The following is a 21,995-nucleotide window of genomic DNA, read 5'->3' on the forward strand; positions in this document are numbered from 1 at the left end:
TTCCAGGGGGCGTTCTCTGAGGCCAATGAGCGCGGCGGGGGGCGGGCTTCTCCCGTCCATTGTTCTCGGTGCCCCTCGGGCTTGAGCCGCGGTGATCCGGAGGGGCCGGGCCGTGCCCGGGGGCGCTTTTGCGCGCGGAGTGGCTGTGGAAGCCCGACCGGGTGTCCCGAGAGGTGAGCTTGGAGACTCGGGCCTGGAGCGGCGCGGGCCGGGGGTTGGGAGTAGCCCGCGGCTAGAGACTAACGGGCCTGGAGCCAGTGCGGGCAGCCCTGCTGGGGGAGGGGCGTCGGGGGAGCTGTCCGCGCCCGCGGGCCGGGGCCCCCTGCTTGACGCGCCGGGTCCGCTCAGGGAACGCGCTCAGACGCTGCTTTCGGGCGGTGAGCTCCCTGCACCCCAGCCGGGGCTGCGGGGTGGGGACTGGTAGCTCGCTGGACGGCGTCCCGCGCAGCTCCTCGTTTTACAGATGGGGAAACTGAGCTCCCGAGGGGGCGTGTCTTGCCCCAGGTCAGCGAATGAGCGGAGCGCGAGCAAATTTCCGGGGCTCGCCGCAGGGCCTCCCCTACCTGGGCATCTTCTGGCCCTTTGGTAAATAGACAGGAGAGCTTCGGTGTTCCCACTAGCTTTGCTTTCTTCTTTTTATTTTCCCTTCCCTGTCTCTCCCCCCTACCCCCATTTATTAAAGGGGGGGGGGTATCTGAGTCTTTAGGATGTGGTAGTGATTTTATAAAAATAAATTTTCATTGCTTTTATAGCCTTGATTTTATTTTATTTTTTGAAAAAGATTTTATTTATTCATGAGAGACAGGCAGAGACATAGGCAGAGGGAGAAGCAGGCTCCTTGTGGGGAGCGTGAAGTGGGACTCGATCCCAGTACCCTGAGATCACAATCTGAGCCAAAGGCAGACGCTCAACTACTGAGCCACCAAAGCGTCCCTATAGTCTTGATTTTAAATAGTAGTTTAAAGGCTGCCAACATTTTGTAGAATTCACGTCCAAGTTTTGTTTTTCCTTGTGTGTAAATTTTTAAACGGATTTGGGATCATACTGTGCCTGGTGTTTTTATAAAGATTATCTCAGATTACTAATGGTTAACAATGCTTGTCAGGATAATTTTAAAAAATACTTGAAACTACATGTGGCAGAATGCATAGATGTTAAATTTCATAGGTATGCTTTGTGCAGCCATCATCAAATCAAGATATAGAACATTTCTAGCACCCCAAAGGCTTCTTTGAGCCCCTACTCAGTCAGTATCCGGCACCCAGAGGTAGCCATTATTAAATCAGCATAGTTTTTTTCTTAAAGATTTTTATTTATTTATTCATGAGAGACAGAGAGGCAGAGACATAGAGGGAGAAGCGGGGTTCTCATAGGGAGCCCGATATGGGATTTGATCCCATATCCCTCAGCATGGTTTTAAATACATTTTACTGTATGGATGTGCCATCATTCATTAACCATTCATTCCTCTGCTGCTGGATTTTTTAAATGCCAATTTTTTTTTTTTTTTTTTTTGCAATTGGAAACAATGCTATGGTTTCGTTTCTTTGCAAATAAATTATCCTTTACAAAGATGGTTTTTTTTTTTTTTTTTTTTTTTTTTTAAGATTTTGTTTATTGGGATCCCTGTGTGGTGCAGCAGTTTAGTGCCTGCCTTTGGCCCAGGGCGCGATCCTGGAGACCCAGGATCGAATCCCACGTCAGGCTCCCGGTTCATGGAGCCTGCTTCTCCCTCTGCCTGTGTCTCTGCCTCTCTCTCTCTCTCTCTCTGTGACTATCATAAAATTAAAAAAAAAATTTTTAAAAAAAGGATGATGAATATAAAAAAAAAAAGATTTTGTTTATTCATGAAAGACACAGAGAGGCAGAGACATTGGCAGAGGGAGAAGCAGGCTCCGTGCAAAGAGCCTGAGGCAGGGAGCCTGATGTGGGACTCGATCCCAGGACCCTGGGATCATGACCTGAGCCAAAGGCAGACACTCAACCACTGAGCCACCCAGGTGCCACAAAGATGGTTATTTTTAAAGATAAATTCCTGAAGGGGCCAAGGCTGCATTGAAGAATGTGAATATTTTAAAACTTCATACTCATGTGGTAAGTATGCAGTTTAGATACTGCCTTCCTTCCAGTGAGGCTCAAAGTATCTTGACATCTGATCCTTGCTAATCCTGAAGATATCCCCATAAGATAAGAAGGATAGGTGTTATTACCTGTACCTATTAGATGGTCACTGAGCTTAAGGGACTGAGTTGTGTGTTAGATCAAGGTCACTTATTCTACAGCAAGTCTGAACTGATTTAGGACAGAATAACTCAGTCTTGGGTTCTTAGGAGGGCTTTGAATTTCTGATACCATTCTTTTGGGAAGAAAAGTGCTGTATTTTTTGTACTTGTAATTTTTCTTAACTTCTTTTAATAGAAAGAGGTTTTCAGGAATAAGCCATTTTTCCTTTAAGAGGGACAGGAAACTTCTGTTGATTTGCAGATGTAAGAATCACTTGGTGGCCTGACCTGGGCTGCTGTGAGTTAGATCATTGTGGGGCAGTCTGCTTATTGATGTGGTTCTCTTTCTTATTTCCCAGTCACGTTACTTGTTGACATTTGAGGAGAGAGGTGTCTTCTCAGTGAGTCTGGCCTAGAAGACTGAAGTTCAAGGCTAGAAGCCTGGGTGGTTGCCCCAGGAAGGTGAATGATGGCTGCAGAGGGGCCTAGAGTAACCACTCCCCTGAGCCCCATGGTCCAAGTGCCTCAGGAGGAAGACGAACAGGAGGAGGTCACCACCATGATCCTGGAGGATGATTCTTGGGTGCAGGAAGCTGTACTGCAAGAGGATGGCCCTGAATCGGAGCCCTTTCCCCAGAGTGCTGGCAAGGGTAGCCCCCATGGGGAGGCAGCTGGAGGGCCGCAGGGTGCCCTTGGCCGCCTTCGAGAGCTCTGTCGGCGCTGGCTGAGGCCCGAAGTGCACACTAAGGAACAGATGCTGACTGTGCTACCAAGGGAAATTCAGGCCTGGCTGCAGGAGCATCGTCCCGAAAGCAGTGAGGAGGCTGTAGCCCTGGTGGAAGACTTGACCCAGACCCTTCGGGACGGTGGTAAGATGCTGGACCTCATGGGGAGTGGGTGGGAGCATCCCCCCAAAGTGGAGTAGTGTGGTGTGTGTGGAAGAGGAGAAGGTGGTATCCAGGACGGAGCTGAGGACAGCCCATCCTCCTGCTGCTGGCAACGAGGACATTGTCACTTTAAGTTTTTTTATTTAGTTTTTATTTTATTTAAAAATTTTATTTATTCATGAGAGATGCAGAGAGAGGCAGAGAGACAGGCAGAGGGAGAAGCAGGCTCCCTGCAGGGAGCCCGATGTGGGACTCGATCCCAGGACCCTGGGATCACACCTTGAGCTGAAGGTGGACTCTCAACTGCTGAGCCACCCAGGTATCCCAACATTGTCACCTGTTAATGTCCTTGTGTGCAGTTCTAGTTCCAGAATTTCGGTATAGGAAAGGCTTACAGAACTATTCTTGGAGCTATATTTGTGTAATAAACATAGTGTTTACTTCTGTGTTTATTTGGAGTGGTTGGAAAGCCGATGGAGGTTATAGGGAGGGGGACTGAAGACTATAAACCACCCCTTGGCACCTTCTGTTGTGCAACCAACATCTAAATATTTGAAGTTCCAGCAATTACAAGAACCAGATAATCCTATTTTTAAAGAGTGATTATTCTTATGAAACAAGTCAATGACGAGTAAACTGGCTAGTAACTAGGAACTAGCTATGGTATAAAGTCATCCTAGGCCCTTTTTTATTTTTTGTTTCTGTTTTTTTTTAGATTTCATTTATTCATGAGAGACCCACAGAGAGAGGCAGATACACAGGTAGAGGGAGAAGCAGGCTCCCTGCAGGGAGCCCAATGTGGGACTCAATCCCAGGCCCATGATCCCAGGATCATGCCTGAGCCAAGGCAGATGCTCAACCACTAAGCCATCCAGGCATCCCTCATCCTGGGCTCTTTTTTTTTTTTTTTTTTTTAAGATTTTATTTACCCATGAGACACACACACACATGAGAGAGAGAGAGAGAGAGGCAGAGACACAGGCAGAGGGAGAAGCAGGCTTCACGCAGGGAGCCTGACATGGGACTGGATCCCAGGTCTCCAGGATCACGCCCTGGACTGATGGCGGTGCTAAACTGCTGAGCCACCTGGGCTGCACTCCTAGGCTCTTAAAAGAATAATTTCAGGGACGCCTGGGTGGCTCAGTGGTTAAGTGCCTGCCTTCACCTCAGGGCATGATCCTGGAGTCCCGGGATCGAGTCCCACATCAGGCTCCCTGTATGGAGTCTGCTTCTCCCTCTGCCTGTGTCTCTGCCTCTCTCTCTCTCTCTGTCTCTCATGAATAAATAAATAAAATCTTTAAATAAATAAATAATAATTTCAAACTTGAGCTCTTTGCAAGCTTGTCACCGTGTTACTAATACATTCTGGGATCCAGGCATGCCATTTAGCTACTCTGTCTCCATTATGGTCTTCAGCTGGAGACTTCACTCCTTCGATTACCAGATGTTTCCTTCACATCTGCCCGGGTCCCTAGGGCTGCTTCAGGACCCATGGATGATGGCTGCCTTGGCACTGATGAGAACCATAGAAGCTCAGAGAAAGGAGAGGAGAGGGTAGGAGAGGTCAGAGAGAATGTGGAGCTTGAGCAGGAGGTTGTAGGCTGGAGTGGGATTTGGAAAAGTGCAGGGCAACAGGGAGGGTGTGGCAGCTGGGAAGAAAGTGAGGGGTGGCATGAAGCTCATTGGTTCAGGTGACACTAAGGGAGCCTGGCTGCTTGGGAGTAAAGTGTGTTTTTAGGAAGGGGTAGGATGTAGAGTTTGGGGGAAGGGTGGGTGGGGGCTTGGACTGAATGTCATTGGCCTCAGCAGGTTCTTGAACTAGAGCCCAAGGGGAATGGGAGGAAGTGGAATTTGGCAACAGGATATAGGTTTGATTTGAGTAGGGAGAGGCCAGCGGCAGGAGAACAGGCAGGAAGCCGCCCAGACATTAGGCGTGCAGGCATAGGGGTCAGGCCGTGGCGGGGATAGCAGAAGGAGAGGACACTGGACACATGTAAGGAGAACCAGTAGTAACACTAGCTAGCATTTACAGATCCCTTTCTGGTCCTGGCCTTGTGCCTAGCATCCACTATGCAAAAGTGATGGACACTTTACCATCTTGGGAGGTGAGTGACGTTATCATCACCAGAGAAGTTAAGTGACTCCCTGAAGATCATGCAGTTCATAGGAGGCCCAACCAGGATTTGAACCCATGGGTCTGAGAACCTGGCCCATGTTCTCAAGCATTTTATCACATCTGTGGTGCAAAGTATAGTCCCTAGTGGGGTGTTAGAAAGAGGAGATGCAGACGAGGAGTAAGACGAAGGTGGCTTATTCAAAGGTGTCCAGTGTGGAAGATTCAGAAGAAAAGAGTGGAAAAGAGGTGGTTTGGGAGCAGAGGTTGTGAGCAAGCCCAGGGACTTGAGAGGTAGGAGGAAGCCTGGCTTTTGGAAAAGGGACTGACCTTGTGAGCCCAGCCCTACCCTGGACTCCTCACATGTCCCTCTCACTAGCAGTCCCGGGAGGGGAGTGGGGCTGTCACTCTACAGATGAGGAAATGGAAATTCAGCAAGGTCAAGCCCTTACTCAAGGTCACACACTAGATAGTAAGAGGTGGAGTCGGGATTCAAACTCCAGTCTGTTTGCTTCAACGTGTGTTTGGCAGGTTTTATTTGAAAAAAAAAAAAAATACCTGGTTTTCTTTGGCCCTGAAAAATAACTTTTGACTTTACTCTTCCTATTAAAACCCCCAAATCCCTTATCCTGTCCTAAAAACTTAGTTCATTTGCCTCCTGATGGATGTGAGAAGCTTGTAATGATCTTTAGGATCTTTAGTCAGATACTGTGGAGAGGCCAGAGGGGTTGAGGGCTGAGGAGTGATCTCTGAAGTGGTTGTATCTTTTTATTTATTTATTTTTTAAGATTAGTTTATTTTAGAGAGAGAGCATGAGAGTAAGCATGAATCTGGGGAGGAGCATAAGGAGAGGGAGTGAGAGTCTGCTCAAGCAGACTCCCAACTGAGCGTGGAGCCCGTGAAGCTCAGTCTCACAATCTGTGAGATCATGACCTGAGCTGAAACCAAGAGTCACGTGCTTAACCAACTGAGCTGCCCAGGCACCACTAGGGTTGTGGATTAATAGGGAAGTAGTGAAGCGGAGGGTCAGGTCTGAGCAGGTGCCGCTGATGTGGTGACAGGTACCCACTGTGACAGCCTTCCCCATCTGGCTTTGCTGTGGGGGTTTTGTGCCTTTTAACACTCCCAGAATGTCCAAGATGGGCTCGTCAGTCCTCTGACTTCAACCCTTGAGATCAGCTTTATTGGTCTCCATTCATTTAGCAAAGCCTCCTGACCTTCCCCGTGATGACTCAGAGGAACTCGTGTGCTTGTCTTCATCCCCTCAAACATTTGTTCAACATAAGACAACTTGACCTCTATTCTGTTCATCCACCTTGGGACCTCTGGACAAACTTTTATTCAGCAGTGGACATTTTAATCCCTGTTTGGACAGTGGTTATTTAATATTTGACTAATGGGCACCTCTAGATACTCACATTGAAAGGTTCTTATGATTCCAGTGAAGATGGGATCTGTGCTACTAGTTTAAGTGGTAAAACTCATCCCTCCTTGTGACTATTTCCCAAAGACGTTTCCATCCCCACGTGCAGTCCTCATTCAGAATCTTGTTGTTTCTGCTCTGAACTCTTAAAGCAGTCTGGCCTCTCCCTTACCTGGTGCCCCTGTTCTACTCCTACCTGAACGGTCGGGCATGCTCCTGCATAAAAGTCTGCATGAGTTCCCCAATGTCTCCAGATCAAGTGTGTACTCCTTATTCTGCTCAAAAATGGGGACTTGTGTGGTCTGGCCTGGACCTGCCCCACAGTGGCCCTTCATCCTCCTACCATTGCCCTGGCTCCATTCAGACTAGACCTTGCTGCTCCTTAAATGTAGCCTATGCTTTCTAGCATCCATCTGTGTGCCTGAATTGAGTTGGAAATCTGATCACCTTTTCCAGAAGCAATTTCCCCCAGTGCTTTGGATTCTCCATGTCCTTTAGCTTTTGGTTATGTACCACCTTGTTTTCTATTTATATGAATAGTTGTCTTATTTCTTCTAGGAACCTTTAAAATCTCAGAAGGCATGGAACCTGTTTTCTTCTCTCCTTTTCTTTTCTTTTCTTTTCTTTTCTTTTCTTTTCTTTTCTTTTCTTTTCTTTTCTTTTCTTTTCTTTCCCTTTCTTTCTTCTCTCACAGCACTGCACACAGTGGGAACTCAGTAAGTGTGTCTGGCACAAATGAATGAATTTTCCCGCCCACCAGCAGGTGTGGAGAGGCTCCCCTGCTCCATCCATGAAGGAGGCAGATAGATGGCTTCCTCATTCCAGGCTTCTCTGCCTGGAATGGCTTAAGAAAGCCATGCTAAGCTTTGGTTTTAAAACAAAATGGGGTCAAGCCCACACTTGGCAGAAGGCAGCTGGGACACTCCAAATCTGGACAGAGGGGAGAGGCAAGGCTGCAGACCTGGGGGGATGCTCAGGCCAGTGGGCAGCCCAGACAGCTTAGTCCAGCAAAAGAGCACTTACTCTTAGCCTCTGGCATTTTCATCCTTGGAAGTACCATATGAATCCTTTGTTCAGCAAACACAGTGAATACTATCATGTTTATGCTACTAATAAAGATATTTTTAAGTTTAAAAATTCTTTTTAGTAATCTCTACCCACACCATGGGGCTCGAACTCACAACCCTGAGATGGAGAATCAGTCACATGCTTTTCTGACTGAGCTAGCCAGGCGCTCCAAAGATATTTTTAAACAGAGAGAACATGTTTTTGAGGACCAAGTTTTGTGCTATTCCATTTCTCAAACAACAAAGGCTCAAAGGCATCCTTCCTGCCTGGCCCAACTATAAACTAGAAGGTGGCCTTTTTCACCTGATATTATCCATCCAAACTGCAGGAATCATGCGGGAGACCAATAGCATTTACTTGCATGGGACAAGCTTTGACTTTGGAAACCTTGGGGATGGTGAATCCACACCCCCAGGGAGGACATTTGCCTGACAGTCTTTTGTGCCAGGGAGCTGGCCATGGATGTGCACATCAGTGAATAGATGACAGAGAAAATGAACTGGCAAAGGGCCAGAATTGCAAGCCTCAGTAGGATTTCCGTGGTCCTGTGGAGTTCATCTCTCCAACGAGGAGGGTTTTCGGTTGAAGTGAGATTGGCCCCTGGCGGCTGTGTTTTCAGCCTGTGTTTTACAGACCCATTGAAAGACCATTTGTGAAAATCACAGGGTATCTCTCTCACTTGTTATAAAGTCCCAGCATAAAACCCAGAACACCTCCCTTTTTTCTTTTTTTCGGGTGATTTGGTGAACGACAACCTAGATTTGTCCAGGGTACTCCTGAAGATGAAATATTTGTCCTTGTAAGTCATCAGAATGTCTCAAAGTTCAATAGTGGGTGGACAAACCATGCCTCTCAGATTCCTATCTGTAAGCAGCCTGGAGTCTGGGGCCAGAAATCATTTCTCAATTTGCATGGCCCGGTTTTTGGTTCAGAAACTACAATCTCTGTAGAAGTGAGATAGCTTGACCCAGGCCTGTTGTCTAAGTACTCTACCCAGGGCTCATCCACCTGTAAGAAGTAAGCAGAAAGGTAACCTACAGCCTGCAAATCAGGGACTCATGCCACGGTGGCCTTCCCCAGATGCCACACACCAGAGTTGGTTCAACATGCAGAGGAAATGTTCCTCTCCTGACACACAGATTTTATCTCACAGAAGCTCCATCACCCGAAAAAGAAACTGTTGATGTCACAGGGGAGCAAAGGGAAAATTTGGGGGCTCAAAATGGATGAATCCTGGTATATCAATCCTCTGACCATCAGTACAGCATGTGGTCTCCAAACCAGCAGCATCAGCATCATCTGCAAATGTATTTGAAATGAACTTCCTGGGCTGTCCCATCCCAGACCTATTGAACCAGAAACTCAGGGTGGTGCCCAGCACCTCATGGTTTAACAAGCCGTCCAAGTGATCCTGACTTAAGCTCCAGTTAGCAAGCCACTGTGCTAGACCTCTGGTTCTCCAACTCAGCCACATGTTGGAATCACTTGGGGCCCCACTTCCAGGGATTCTGATTTTCTGATTTCATTGGCTTGGGGTGCAGCCCAGGCAGGGAGGTTTTGAAAGCTCCCACATTGTCCTAAGCTGCAGCAGTTTCAAAACCACTGCTTAGAGCCTTACTCTCAGTGTGGTCCATGGACCAACAATACTGGTGTCACCTGGGGCTTATTAGAAAGGCATGCTCAGGGATCCCTGGGTGGCGCAGCGGTTTGGCGCCTGCCTTTGGCCCAGGGCGTGATCCTGGAGACCCGGGATCGAATCCCACATCGGGCTCCCGGTGCATGGAGCCTGCTTCTCCCTCTGCCTGTGTCTCTGCCTCTCTCTCTCTCTCTCTCTCTCTCTCTCTGTGTGACTATAATAAATAAATAAAAAAAAAAAAATAGAAAGGCATGCTCAGTCTCACCTAATCCAAGTGAAGTAGAATCTGCATTTAACAAGCTCTCCAGGTGATTCGTCTGCACTTTGAAGTTTGAGAAGCTCTCCTCTAGCCTACAGAGGAATGGAGGTTATCCACTTCAAACCTACTGTTGTTCAACAGTCAAGCCCAAGAACCACGGCTTACCTCTCCAGGCATCTTTAGCATTTCCTGGCTTTTGGTGAACACAGGCAACAGGTCGCCTATTCTGAGTTTGGTGCCCCAGCCAAATGCTCCCTTCATAACAACAAAGAGCAAATACATAGATTTTTCTTAACAGGACCAGGAATGGAGAGTATTGGTGGGTTGTAAAGGTGTTTGTCTTTTTTAAAGTTATGATTCTCAGCTTCAAAACAAAAATCGCTTTTAATTCACTTAAATATTTGAAACACATACCATTCAGAGCTCTTTAGATGTAACATATAACTCTAAAATGTTTGGCAATCATTCATTTAAACAGATAACAGAGCTCATTGCCCGTTTTGTCAATGGTTAATCTTTCAGGCAGCCAGAGTGGAGGTGGACCAGTGCTCCCAGTCACTCAGGCACCAGCAGGCTCCTGCCAGCCTTGCCAGGGCAGTACTCTGACGGGGAGAGCCCAACTCGGCGACAAGCTGTGTTAGAAACATCCCTGCATTTTAGGGCAGTGGCTCTGACCATGGTGTTGAGGTCCTAATCAGGTGGGAAGGGCTTTGCCAAAATTTTTGGAGCCTAACCCAGACTAGAGCATTAAAGTCTATGACTGGTTCATTTTTCTAAATAAATTACAGTAAAATCAGGTTTATCTCCCTGTTGATACCAATTTTCCTCACCCTCATCGTGATCTGTTTTCCAGTGTGAGAGAAAGCAGAAGTGTCTTGTCCAGGAAGGGGGACATGCACAGCCCCAGGAGCAGCAGTGGGGAGGTGCTGCACATCTGAGTGTAGAGCCTCTGTCTAGGGCCGGAGAATCCAAGAACTATTGCTTTATTCTGAGCCTTGACTGCGGCTTTTGTTTACTAACCAGAAAAGGCAGAAAGAGGGCCCATGGCCATGCAGCAACCATTCAGTGGATAGTATTTGGACAGTGGTCTCACCGTTCTGAAAAAACTAACACTGGATCCTTAGTTCATAACTTACACAGTAATAGATTTCTGTCTTACAGGTGACACAAAAATAAATTTTAGATGGATTATAGATCTCTATAAAAGACTGGAATAATGTAGGAGAATATTTTTATCATCTTTTGGTGAACAACCTCTTATACAAGACAGCCATCTTCAAAGCTGGACGGGACTCAGGAAAACAAAAAGACATTTGTATAAAAACAGTACCATGAACAGAGTTAAAAGACAATATACCAACTGGAAGGCAATTTTTGCAACGAAGTCTGCAGTACAGCAGATAAGAGTCAAAGACTCTTGATCTAGGGGTGCCTGAGTGGCTCAACTACTTGAGCATCCAGCTCTTGACTTTGGCTTGGGTCATGATCTCAGGGTCCTGGGATTGAGCCCTGTGTCGGGCTCCCTGCTCAGTGGGGAGTCTGCTTCTGCCCCTCCCTCTGCTTCCTGCTCGTGCATGTGCACACACATTCTCTCTCTCTAAAATAAGTAAATCTTAAAAAAACAACGAAAAGAACAAAAAGCTCTTGATCTGTAAGAGCTGCTGTAATCCATAGAAAAGTCAATGCAGTGGAATGAAAGGTCAGAGATATGAGTAGGCAATTTAGAAATGAAAAGTAAATTATAACTTTATGAAACCATATGTTCAGCTTTGATTGGGGAAGTACTCATTACAACAAGATATTATTCTTTTCCCTATTGTACCATCAGAAGTTTAATAACGTTTCTGAGAATTCTCTGCCTTGCTGAGCATTTATTTAATCTTCTAAACTAATTTCAGAATTAGTAGGTAATGCCACCTATTTTAAATTTGATAGAATACATAAAACTATGAATCATATTCTCTTTATGGTGTGATAAAATTTACATAACAAAATTTGCCATTTTAACCATTTTTTTTTCATTTTAACCATTTTTGTTGTATTTCACAGACATTAAATATATTCATATTGCTATACAACCATCACCATCATCCATCTTCAGAACCTTTTCCTTTTCTCAAACTGAAATTCTATGCCCAGGAAACAACTCTCCATTCCTCCCTCCCTCCCCAGCAGCACCTGGCACCCAACATTCTAATTTCTATCACTATGATAAATTTGCCTGCTTTTGGTACCTCATAGAGAGTAATCATATGATATTTATCCTTTTGTGTCTGGTTTATTTAACTTCACATAATGTCCTCAAGATTCATCCATGTAGAAGCATGGGTCAGAATTTCATTTCTTTTCAAGGCTGAATAATACTCCATTCATTCCTTGATGGACCTTTGGGTTTTCAGCACTTGGTTATTACAGGTAATGCAAGAACGTGGGTATACAAACACCTGTTTCAGTCCTTGCTTTCAGTTCTTTTGGATGTATACCCAGATGAGGAATTATTAGATCATATGGTAATTCTATGTTTAATTTTTTGAGGAGCCACCACACTGTTTTCCACATTGACTGCACCATTTTACATTCCAGCAGTGCACAAGGGGAGAATCATATATTCATTTTTTAAAGATTTATTCATTTGCTTTTAGAGCAAGAGCATGTGCAAGGTGGGGGGGGGCAGAGGAGAGAGAGACAGAATCTTAAGCAGACTCTTTACTGAGCGTGGAGCCTGAACAGGGCTCAATCCTAAGACACTGAGATCATGACCCTAATCAAAACCAAGAGTCAGATGCCCAACTGACTGAGCCACCAAGGCACCCTAAGAATGATATATTCTGTTCAGTTTGTCTCAGGGACTCATTTTTTTAAAAAAAAGATTTAATTATTTTATTTTAATTTTTTAATTTTTATTTATTTATGATAGTCACACAGAGAGAGAGAGAGAGGCAGAGACATAGGCAGAGGGAGAAGCAGGCTCCATGCACCGGGAGCCCGACATGGGACTCGATCCCGGGTCTCCAGGATCGTGCCCCAGGCCAAAGGCAGGCGCTAAACCGCTGCACCACCCACAGATCCCAAGATTTAATTATTTTAGAGAGAGAGAAAGAATCTCAAGCAGACTCCACACTGAGCAGGGAGCCCAACACAGTGCTCAATCCCAGGACCCTAGGATCATGATCTGAGCCGAAGGCAGACGCTTAACCGACTCAGCCCTGAGGCATCCCTAAATTTTTGTTTTTGTTTTTAGTTGTCTCTGTACCCAACGTGGGGCTCAAATTCATGACTCCAGGATCAAGAGTTGCATGCTCTACCCATTAAGCCAGGCAGGCGCTCTTTATTTTTGCACTGTTTATTTTTGCACTGGTAAGGACACACTTCAGGTGCATGATTTGCCAATTTTAAATAGTATGCCTTGAACTCCCAGGTTTAGGGAGGCAATCCAGATGAGGCAGTCAGTCAATGAATATGTCCTCTTTCCCACCTTCTCTCAACCCCAGTTTTGGCTAGAGACATTTCTATGTTGCTCTGTGGCCTCTACATTCTCTTCTCATTGTAATGGCCACAGTAATTTGAGACTTCATTCTGGAGTCCCACGTGTCAGGTGTTTGTCCTCAGCCTGTTTGCCCTGAGTTCCCCTCATTTTGGTTGACCAAAGCTCACCTCCTATTTAATTTTCTCTAAGAAGGACTCAGAGGAACCATATTCTGCGAATTTGTGCATATTCAAAGCTGTTTGCCTGCAAACATGATACTTGAAGGACAGTTTCATGAGCACAGAATCCTGGGCATCCCCTTTCTTTCCCTGTCTGCCTTGTGTCTGCAGGCATTGTCCCTGTAGAGCAGTCTGAGCCCAGCTGGTTCTCTTCCCCCATGGGAGTGATCTGAGCCTTTTGCCTTGCCATCCCTGTGCCCGTCGTTAGCCACTCAGTGTCAGTTTTCCTGACATAGTGCACCTGTCCAGGGTCCTGGCAGCTTTTTGCTTTCAGTGTTTGTTCTGTTCTTTGGTTTTGTTCCCCCGTTTGAGAACTCCCAGTTATGTGTGCATGGCCTCTCCTTTCATCTGACCTCTCTGTCCTTCTTGTTAATCCCTTTGTCCTCTTTGTTCCCTTCCTTTAACTGCTCTGCTCATCTCAGCCCTCTTTTCCCCTTGCTGGGCTTGCCAGCATGCCTGTTCTCCTTTTGCACTTCCTCTCAGCCTGTCCTCTGTCTACAGATTTCCTCTGCTGTCCCGAGTCCTGCCAGCTCCACTCCATCTCTTCCTGCTGTCTCACTGTCTCTTCCTTGACTTTTACTGAGTGGTCTTCCTTCCTAGAGGCAGTTGCTTCATTTAAGTTTTTTCTTCTTTTTCTTTTCTTTTTTTTTTTCTTAACAGAGAACGTGCGTGTGCATGGGGCGGGGCAGGGGGGCGGCAGAGGGAGAGCGAGAGAGAGAGAATCTCAAGCAGACTCCTGGCTGAGTGTGGATCCCAAGGCGGGGCTCAATCTCACTACCCTGAAATCATGACCTGAGCTCAAAACCAAGAGTTGGATGCTTAAGTGACTGAGCCTTGCAGGCACCCTTTGTTTAAATTTTTTTTTTAATGCATGAAAAATGTCACTTTCTTAGTCATAATTGCCATGATTAATACATGATTAATATGTGAGGGTGAAAGGCTCTCTCCTTCTCTGCTTTACAGAAGCAGAAAGCTTCCTGCAGTATATAGGTCATCTGGGTGATTCTGGTTGTAGCTTCACCTCCTGTGCTTCTCTGAACCAAAGAAGCCAGCCCTGCTTGCCCTAGTTCGCAGGTGCACTGTTGCTCTTAATGGTGAGTCCCTTACCTCCAGGAAGTGATTTTCTGTCTGAGCTTTTTTATGTCCTTTTTTTTTTTTTTTTTTTTTTTTTTAGATTTTATGTATTTATTCATGAGAGAGAGGCAGAGACACAGACAGAGGGAGAAGCAGGCTCCATGCAGGGAGCCTGATGTGGGACTCCATCCCGGGACTCTAGGATCACACCCTGACACGCCCTGAGCCGAAAGCAGACGCCAAACCGCTGAGCCACCCAGGTGTCCCCCTACCTTTTTTCAAAAAGTAAGCGCCACACCCAGTGTGGAGCCCAATGGGGAAGCTTGAACTTACGAGTCAACTGCTCAGCAGACTGGGCCACCCAGGTGCCCCTCTGCCTGAACTTTTTAGTTGCCCCTCAGTTCCCTGCTGCCCCCCACATGTTGCCTTCCACATTTGTTCTGTTCACTTCCTGCCTCATTGGCCTCAACCATGTCTCTGCTGGTTTTGGAAGGCCTTACATGTGTTTTGATGTCTGCAAGTTAATCTTCCTCCAATCTCACTGCAAATGGAATTTGAGTTTTTGTTTGTTTTCCCTGTTGCTTCTGAGCTCATTCCAGAGCATACCAACCAGTTCTTCTGAGTTTAAGGCAGTGGAAAACCTTATCAGCTAATGTCTCTATTCAGAAGAGAACAATTACTAAAGTTATTTTTTTTAAATGGTTTATTTATTTATTTGAGAGAGAGAAAAGCAAGCTGGGAGGAGAGGCAGAGGGAGAGAAATTCAAGGAGACTCTCTGCTGAGTGCAGATGTGGGGCTCGATCTCATGATGCTGAGATCACGGCCTGAGCCCAAATCAGTAGTCAGGTGCTCAATTGACTGAGCCACCCAGCCGCCCCTACTAAAGTCCTTTTTAAAAATGTTTTTGGTAGTATTAGCTTGTAGAAAATCAATCAGGGCCTCTGCCTGGAGGACCTTGTAGAAGAATGGTTGATAGCAGACCTCTGTGCTAGAAACTTCCAAACCCTGTTGCAGGAAGTTGAAGCGTAGAGCTGCTGGTCCTAGCCATATGGGAGCCTGCTTTGTGCTTTGTGACCTGAGCCAGAAGGGCAGTTCTACAAGCCCACACGTGACCAGCAGCGTATGTGCTAGTGAGCGTGAAATGTAATCATGTGCTTACTTGTAAGCTTAAATACAATTTTATATTGACTAGCAGTATAACTAGGACCCAGGTTCTGCCTGAGGGCCTGTCACATTTTATCATGTGCACATATGGAAATTTGCCTTAACCTACAGAAATTAATAATCACCGAATTGAGCATCTAACTTTGAAGATTTTTTAAAATTTATTTATGCATGAGAGACATAGAGAGAGAGACGCAGAGACACAGGCAGAGAGAGAAGCAGGCTCCATGCAGGGATCCCGATGTGGGACTCGATCCCGGGTTTCTGGGATCACACCCTGGGCAGAAGGTGGTGCTAAACCGCTGAGCCACTGGGGCTGCCCGAGCATCTAACTTTAAATAAACTATTTTGGGGGTGCTTGAAGTGCTCAGTTGGTTAAGTGTCTGCCTTTGATTCAGTCCTGGAATCGAGCTCCACATCAGGCTCCCTGCTCGTGCGGAGCCTGCTTCTCCCTCTCCCTCTGCTTCTACCTGCCCTGCTTGGGCTCTCTCCCTCTCTGTGTCAAATGGATGAATAAAATCTTTTAAAAAGAAAAAAAAAAAGAAACTATTTCTTAGCTTCAATAATGGGAATATCACTAGGACCTCATGTCATTATTTTACTAATTGTCTTCCCTGTTTTGGATGGATCTGCTTTCTCTGGAGGTCTGATGTTAAGTGTTAGAAATAATCAGCTATCCTCCTTATCAATAAATCATTGATTTATTTCTGTACACCCTCTAGAATTCCAAAAAAGAATTGAAGACAACTTATAGAAACAGAGCACAAGGGTTCTCACTTCGGCAACACATATACTAAAATTGTAACAATAAGGGAAGATTAGCCAAAAAAGGAGGGAGAGAGGGAAGGAAGGAAACACAAGGAAATTATATAAAAAAAGGAAATAGTGGGAGGTAAAAATGAAAGAACACAGGTTGTGGGCTGCACAAACATGCAGTATTCTCTCTCTGAGCATTTGGCTCCAAGCTTCCGGGCAGGCAAGGCAGAGAGGGAGCCATGACCAGAGGCAAAAGGCAAACACACATCAGTTGCTCAGAAGAGCAGTTCTCTTGGGAATTTCAGTTAGAGGGAAATTTCCTTCTCGTTCATAAGAGGACATTGTGTGGCATAAATAGTGTCACCAACAACTTCCTGGCAGCATTAACATTCCTGACAGTCATTAATTTCTAATGACACTTATCAGACTGTTCCTGACTGTTGGCCAGAGCCGTTAAATCAACATACCACTCAGTTCTGCAGTGAGGTCCAGGTTCATGGCTCTCCACTGCTCTGGCTCAATCCTGGGATAGACTTCAGAGTCTCTCAGTGAAGGAAGAGGATGCATTTGTTGTCAGCAGTCCGTCCTCATGATTCCTTTCACCTGAATGTTTGACAAATTTCTGGATGGTATATATTTTTGTACTACCAATGGGAGGTCCATCCGTAAGCTCCTACTGCAGATACATTTTAGGGCTCTTTTAACTGTGTACTTGTTTCCGGTCATCTGTATAGACCCTAGAGTCCTTGTTGCAGGGGCCCTGTCATCTTGTCTGTGTCTTACCTATTATAATCTAATAAGATTATAAATACCAGACATATCATAATGCATGAGGTTACTATATAAGCTCTTTTTGAAAGGAGACTGAGCTTTAGGGAAATTTCTGTGGTCCAGTGAAAAATCCATTCATTCATTCACTAAATGTAATTGCGTACCTGTTACACATCAGGCACAACAGTGAGAATTAGGGGTCATTGTGTACCCTGTTGCCTTCTATTGATTAGGATGTTCCCATTCCCACCTGACTTCATTTCCCAACCAAGAAACAGATACAGACCTAGAACCCAAATCTTTAAGACTTAGAAATTCTGGGTGATTGCCACATGGGTAGGAGGTCTGACAAGTAGATAATCATGTAGAAGGAAATCAACCTGGTTTGAAAAGTTGGAGGATTCTTTAGCCTTTTTTTTTTTTTTAAGATTTTATTTATTTATTCATGAGAAACACAGAGAGAGAGAGAGAGGCAGAGGGAGAAGCAGGCTCCCTGCAGGGACTCAATCCTAGGACTCAATTCCAGGACTCCAGAATCACACCCTGAGCTGAAGGCAGACACTTAACCACTGAGCCACCCAGGTGTTCTACCTCTTTATTTTCATTAGAAGTTTAATGTTTTAAATATTTCCTTGGTTTCCTTTCTTTTTCTCATCATTATAGGAAATTCCATATAAATTGTACGTCCTTTTTTACTGTTTCAGATTTCGAGATCCAGAGTGACAATGGGGAGAATTCTAATCAAGATCTATTTGAGGATGCAGAGTCACGGGAGATGTTCTCAGAAATGCCCGAAGGGGAAGGCATCCCGCAGTGCGACTGGGAAAGTGACCGTGAGAGAGACTGTGGCTCCAGGGAGCCCCAGGCAAAGGCCCCATGTGAGGATGCCCGGGAGGTCCCCACCCAGGGCAGGGAGGTCGGGCAGCTCATCGGCCTTCAGGGCACCTACCTGGGTGAGAAGCCCTATGAGTGCCCCCAGTGTGGGAAAACCTTCAGCCGGAAGTCCCACCTGATCACACACGAGCGGACCCACACAGGAGAGAAATACTACAAATGCAACGAATGTGGGAAAAGCTTCAGTGACGGCTCCAACTTCAGTAGACACCAAACCACCCACACAGGAGAGAAACCCTACAAATGCAGGGACTGTGGGAAAAGCTTTAGCCGGAGTGCAAACCTCATCACCCACCAGCGGATCCACACAGGAGAAAAGCCTTTTCAGTGCGCTGAGTGCGGCAAGAGTTTCAGCAGGAGCCCCAACCTCATTGCTCACCAGCGAACCCACACAGGGGAGAAGCCCTACTCATGCCCTGAGTGTGGGAAGAGTTTTGGCAACCGGTCCAGCCTTAACACGCACCAGGGCATCCACACGGGTGAGAAGCCGTATGAGTGTAAGGAGTGTGGTGAGAGCTTCAGCTACAACTCCAATCTGATACGGCACCAGAGGATCCACACAGGGGAGAAGCCATATGAGTGCCCTGACTGCAGGCAGAGGTTCAGCCAGAGCTCAGCACTCATCACGCACCGGAGGACACACACCGGGGAGAAGCCCTACCAGTGTGCGGAGTGCGGCAAGAGCTTCAGCCGCAGCTCCAACCTGGCCACGCACAGGAGGACGCATCTGGTGGAGAAGCCCTATAAGTGCGGCGAGTGCGGCAAGAGCTTCAGCCAGAGCTCCAGCTTGATCGCCCACCAGGGGGCGCACACTGGTGAAAAGCCGTATGAGTGCCTGACTTGCGGGGAGAGCTTCAGCTGGAGCTCCAACCTCGTCAAGCACCAGCGAGTGCACACCGGCGAGAAGCCCTACCAGTGTGGGGAGTGTGGCAAGAGCTTCAGCCAGCGCTCCCAGCTCGTGGTGCACCAGCGCACCCACACGGGCGAGAAGCCCTATGAGTGTCTCATGTGCGGCAAGAGCTTTAGCCGGGGCTCCATCTTGGTCATGCACCAGCGTGCCCACTTGGGGGACAAGCCATACCGGTGCCCCGAGTGCGGGAAGGGCTTCAGCTGGAATTCTGTTCTCATCATCCACCAGCGTATCCACACGGGGGAAAAGCCCTACAAGTGCCCCGAGTGTGGCAAGGGCTTCAGCAATAGCTCCAACTTCATTACCCACCAGAGGACTCACATGAAAGAGAAAGGGTACTGAGCTGGCAGAGAGGCATAATGAGGGCTGCCCCCCAATACTGGCATCCCTTTAGGAGAGCCATTCCTCCTAAGTGGTCTTTGGGGACTTCTGCCAGAATCTCACCCTTGCTCATCCTCATCTCTACCATGTTGCCATCTTTGTGTTCAGAGTCAAACCCCCAGAACAGAGCACAGGAAGGGATGGTCAGAAGTTGTGTCTTTTTCCTGTTTCATTGCACGACCCACGATGGACTTCCTCTCTCCTGATCCTCTGTGTCTGTTTCCTCTTTGGTAGAGGAGGGTGAGTGTGTGGGCCACACACACGGGCCACAGGCTCAGAAATACTGGAAACCGGTAGGTGTGGTCTGGTTATCCTGCTGCCACTTGGTTAGGTTAAGGTGCCTTCACCCCAAGTTGCTGGCATGCCAGAGGGTTGGGTCAGAAGAACCTCTTCCTGGAGTTGTCCTGGGCTTCAATTTCAGGTCACGGTGGATGGGCTTTTCCAATTCTGAGCCATCCATATGAAGGTAAAGCCTTTTTCTATCCATAGAAAGTGTCAGGAACATGTAGGCACGAGGGAGTGTGGCCTAGAACCAATGTCCCAGGAGCTTTTCCATTGGTAAGAGTGGAGCAGGACCCACCAGTGAGGGTATAAACTGAGGAGGTTGACACGTTTGCTTGTGTCTCTGCTTACCATTCTGTGGTAAGTCGGCTGCCAGGGGAATGCACTAGTTTTAGTGGGGTTCTGTTTTTTTAGTGTGAAATTGGGAGCCCCCAGCCACCTACCCCTGGCGGACAGTGGTTTCTGTCTCTTCGAGGGTGAAACAGTCTTGCTCTCTTAGGGTGGGCTTGTGTCTTCACCCTCATGGATACATAGCCCCTGAATCATCTCTATGCACTTGTCATTCCTCTGTTCTTCTGTTTTTGTTTTTGTTTTTTGTATGTGCAAAGCTGGAATTTGTCTGATAGGTTTTATATACGTATATATTTTTAAGGAAGTGTTGATTTTGAGGACACATTATCTGTCCTCTGGAGAGATCTGGGCTTGAATCAGTTGTTGTCCTGAAGGTGTCGATCTTGGGATGCTACCAGGGCTTTGTTCTTGGGTCCTTGAAACCATAAAGACCAGGGGGTGATAGCAGGGCAAGGGGTTTGTTATAAGGAAGAGGAGAGCAGATCAGGTGTTTCTGGGAAATATGAAACCATCTCCTCCAGTGCATGGAGCCTATGCTCACAATGGGCCTTGGTTCTTATAGAATGCTCAATGTTTCCTAATAAAATAGAGTCCCATTCTTTTCCTGTGTCTGCCTTTTAATGTGAACTTGACTATTAGCAAACCCACACCTCACTTCCTACCCACTCACCTTCTGCCCTAGGCCGAAAGTGGTTCAAGACCTTCAGGGAGTAAAAATCAGTGGTTTCAAAAAACACACCTTTGGGTGAACCAAGACTTGTGTGCTTGACTAGTGCACACACCTGCCCACTGCCTTTTGCCAACAGTTCATTCAGTCTGTCAGGCAGGACTTGGAGTGGCAGCTTTGGTCAAGGAGCCAGGCGGTCTTCTAAGGAGGTCGTTGGGAATCCTCTCTTTCCAGAATCAATCAGCTAGATTAGACACAAGGAGGACATTTCTAAACTTGGCAGTGACAGGGTTTTTTTTTTTTTTCAATTTATTTATTCATGAGAGACACAGAGAAAGGCAGAGACATGGGCAGAGGGAGAGAAGCAGGCTCCCCATGGGGAACCGATGTGGGACTCGATCCCAGGACCCCAGGATCACGACCTGAGCCAAAAGCAGACGCCCAACCACTGAGTCACCCAGGCATCCCAGGAGTGACGGTTGTTAAACCAAACCACGTAGGCTGTGAAATCCCCATCATCAATCCCATTCCTTCATTTCCTTGCAAACATTAAGGACTTAGGTACCATCACTGTGTTAGGTACTAGGGAAGGGTGATGAATGAGAAATTCCATTACCTGGCTTCATGAAGTTTTCACAGAAGTAATCCCATCTGTCTGGGAAGCTACGAGAGCTGTCCAAGGGAGAATGGATAGGGTGGTTTCCTAGCTGATACTAGGTTCTGGTGTTTGGGTTGTAGAAGATACTGGCTCTCTCTTCCCCTAAGTCTCCACTTAAGAAAAGAGGTGACATTAAGCTTAGCAAAACTTTCTATTTTTTTTACTCCTCTCTAGTTGATAGGCACACAAAACATCTTAGAAAAAAAAGGGACACAAGATCAGGCTGGACCCAGGTTGGGAAATGACCGACCGTGGTCATAGAAAGGCCAAGAGTCCTCTGCTTCCTGTTCTGCTTGCCCCTGGAACAGGTATGTGGGGGCAGGGAGGGCTCGGCATACACAGGCCTTCGCGTGGCTTGGCCTGGAACGGAAGGGCATGGCCTTCCTGAAAAGACCTCAGGAAGCCCCAGTCCTCTTGGCAGATCTCCTGCCAGCCTTTGCTCTCAATTCAGTTACACCTATGTCTGTAACAAGACATTTCCCCTAGATGTACATGCATTTAGGGACTGATGTTCTGTCGCCGGTTGGTTCTAAGTTCATGGGAACAGCCTTGGGACAGTTGAAAAATTTATAATGAACACCTGGGTGGCTTAGCCAGTTATACATCAACTCTGGATTTAGGCTCAGGTCGGGATCTGCTCCCTCCTCCTCGTGCACTCTCTCTAAATAATAAATCTTTTAAAAATTTTATAATAAATAGTACAAAAACTGCAGTGGGTCCTACAGCCTCAGACTCTCTATGTTCAGGAGCCCCCTTCCTGCGGCCTCCCTGGT

The 21,995-nt window shown here is 46.7% G+C and overlaps 1 protein-coding gene across 5 annotated transcripts; it reads left to right on the forward strand.

Moving 5' to 3' along the window:
- The first annotated feature begins 20 nt into the window (after positions 1-20).
- ZSCAN2 (zinc finger and SCAN domain containing 2) lies at positions 21-20,498 on the forward strand. 5 transcript variants are annotated; one of them, XM_077873165.1, is made up of 4 exons: positions 21-173; positions 2,582-3,091; positions 14,277-14,407; positions 17,784-17,921. In XM_077873165.1, exons 2-3 carry the CDS (start codon positions 2,689-2,691, stop codon positions 14,378-14,380), a joined length of 507 nt encoding a protein of 168 aa, XP_077729291.1. In that variant the 5' UTR covers positions 21-173; positions 2,582-2,688; the 3' UTR covers positions 14,381-14,407; positions 17,784-17,921. The 5 variants fall into 5 exon arrangements, with proteins under 5 accessions (XP_077729291.1, XP_077729266.1, XP_077729268.1 ...); XM_077873140.1 differs by lacking the exon at positions 14,277-14,407 and having other exon boundaries at positions 17,784-20,498; XM_077873142.1 differs by lacking the exons at positions 21-173; positions 14,277-14,407 and adding an exon at positions 356-585 and having other exon boundaries at positions 17,784-20,498.
- Positions 20,499-21,995: the final 1,497 nt, after the last annotated feature.

This window comes from Canis aureus, chromosome 2, assembly GCF_053574225.1.
Source record: "Canis aureus isolate CA01 chromosome 2, VMU_Caureus_v.1.0, whole genome shotgun sequence".
NCBI classification, from domain to species: domain Eukaryota; kingdom Metazoa; phylum Chordata; class Mammalia; order Carnivora; family Canidae; genus Canis; species Canis aureus.

Bases quoted from the DNA above. Each gene is read 5' to 3' on its own strand.
- ZSCAN2 (XM_077873140.1), top strand. From the start codon at position 2,689: ATGATGGCTGCAGAGGGGCCTAGAGTAACCACTCCCCTGAGCCCCATG. The intron at 3,092-17,783 runs GTAAGATGCTGG...TTACTGTTTCAG, and splicing joins CCAGACCCTTCGGGACGGTG to ATTTCGAGATCCAGAGTGAC.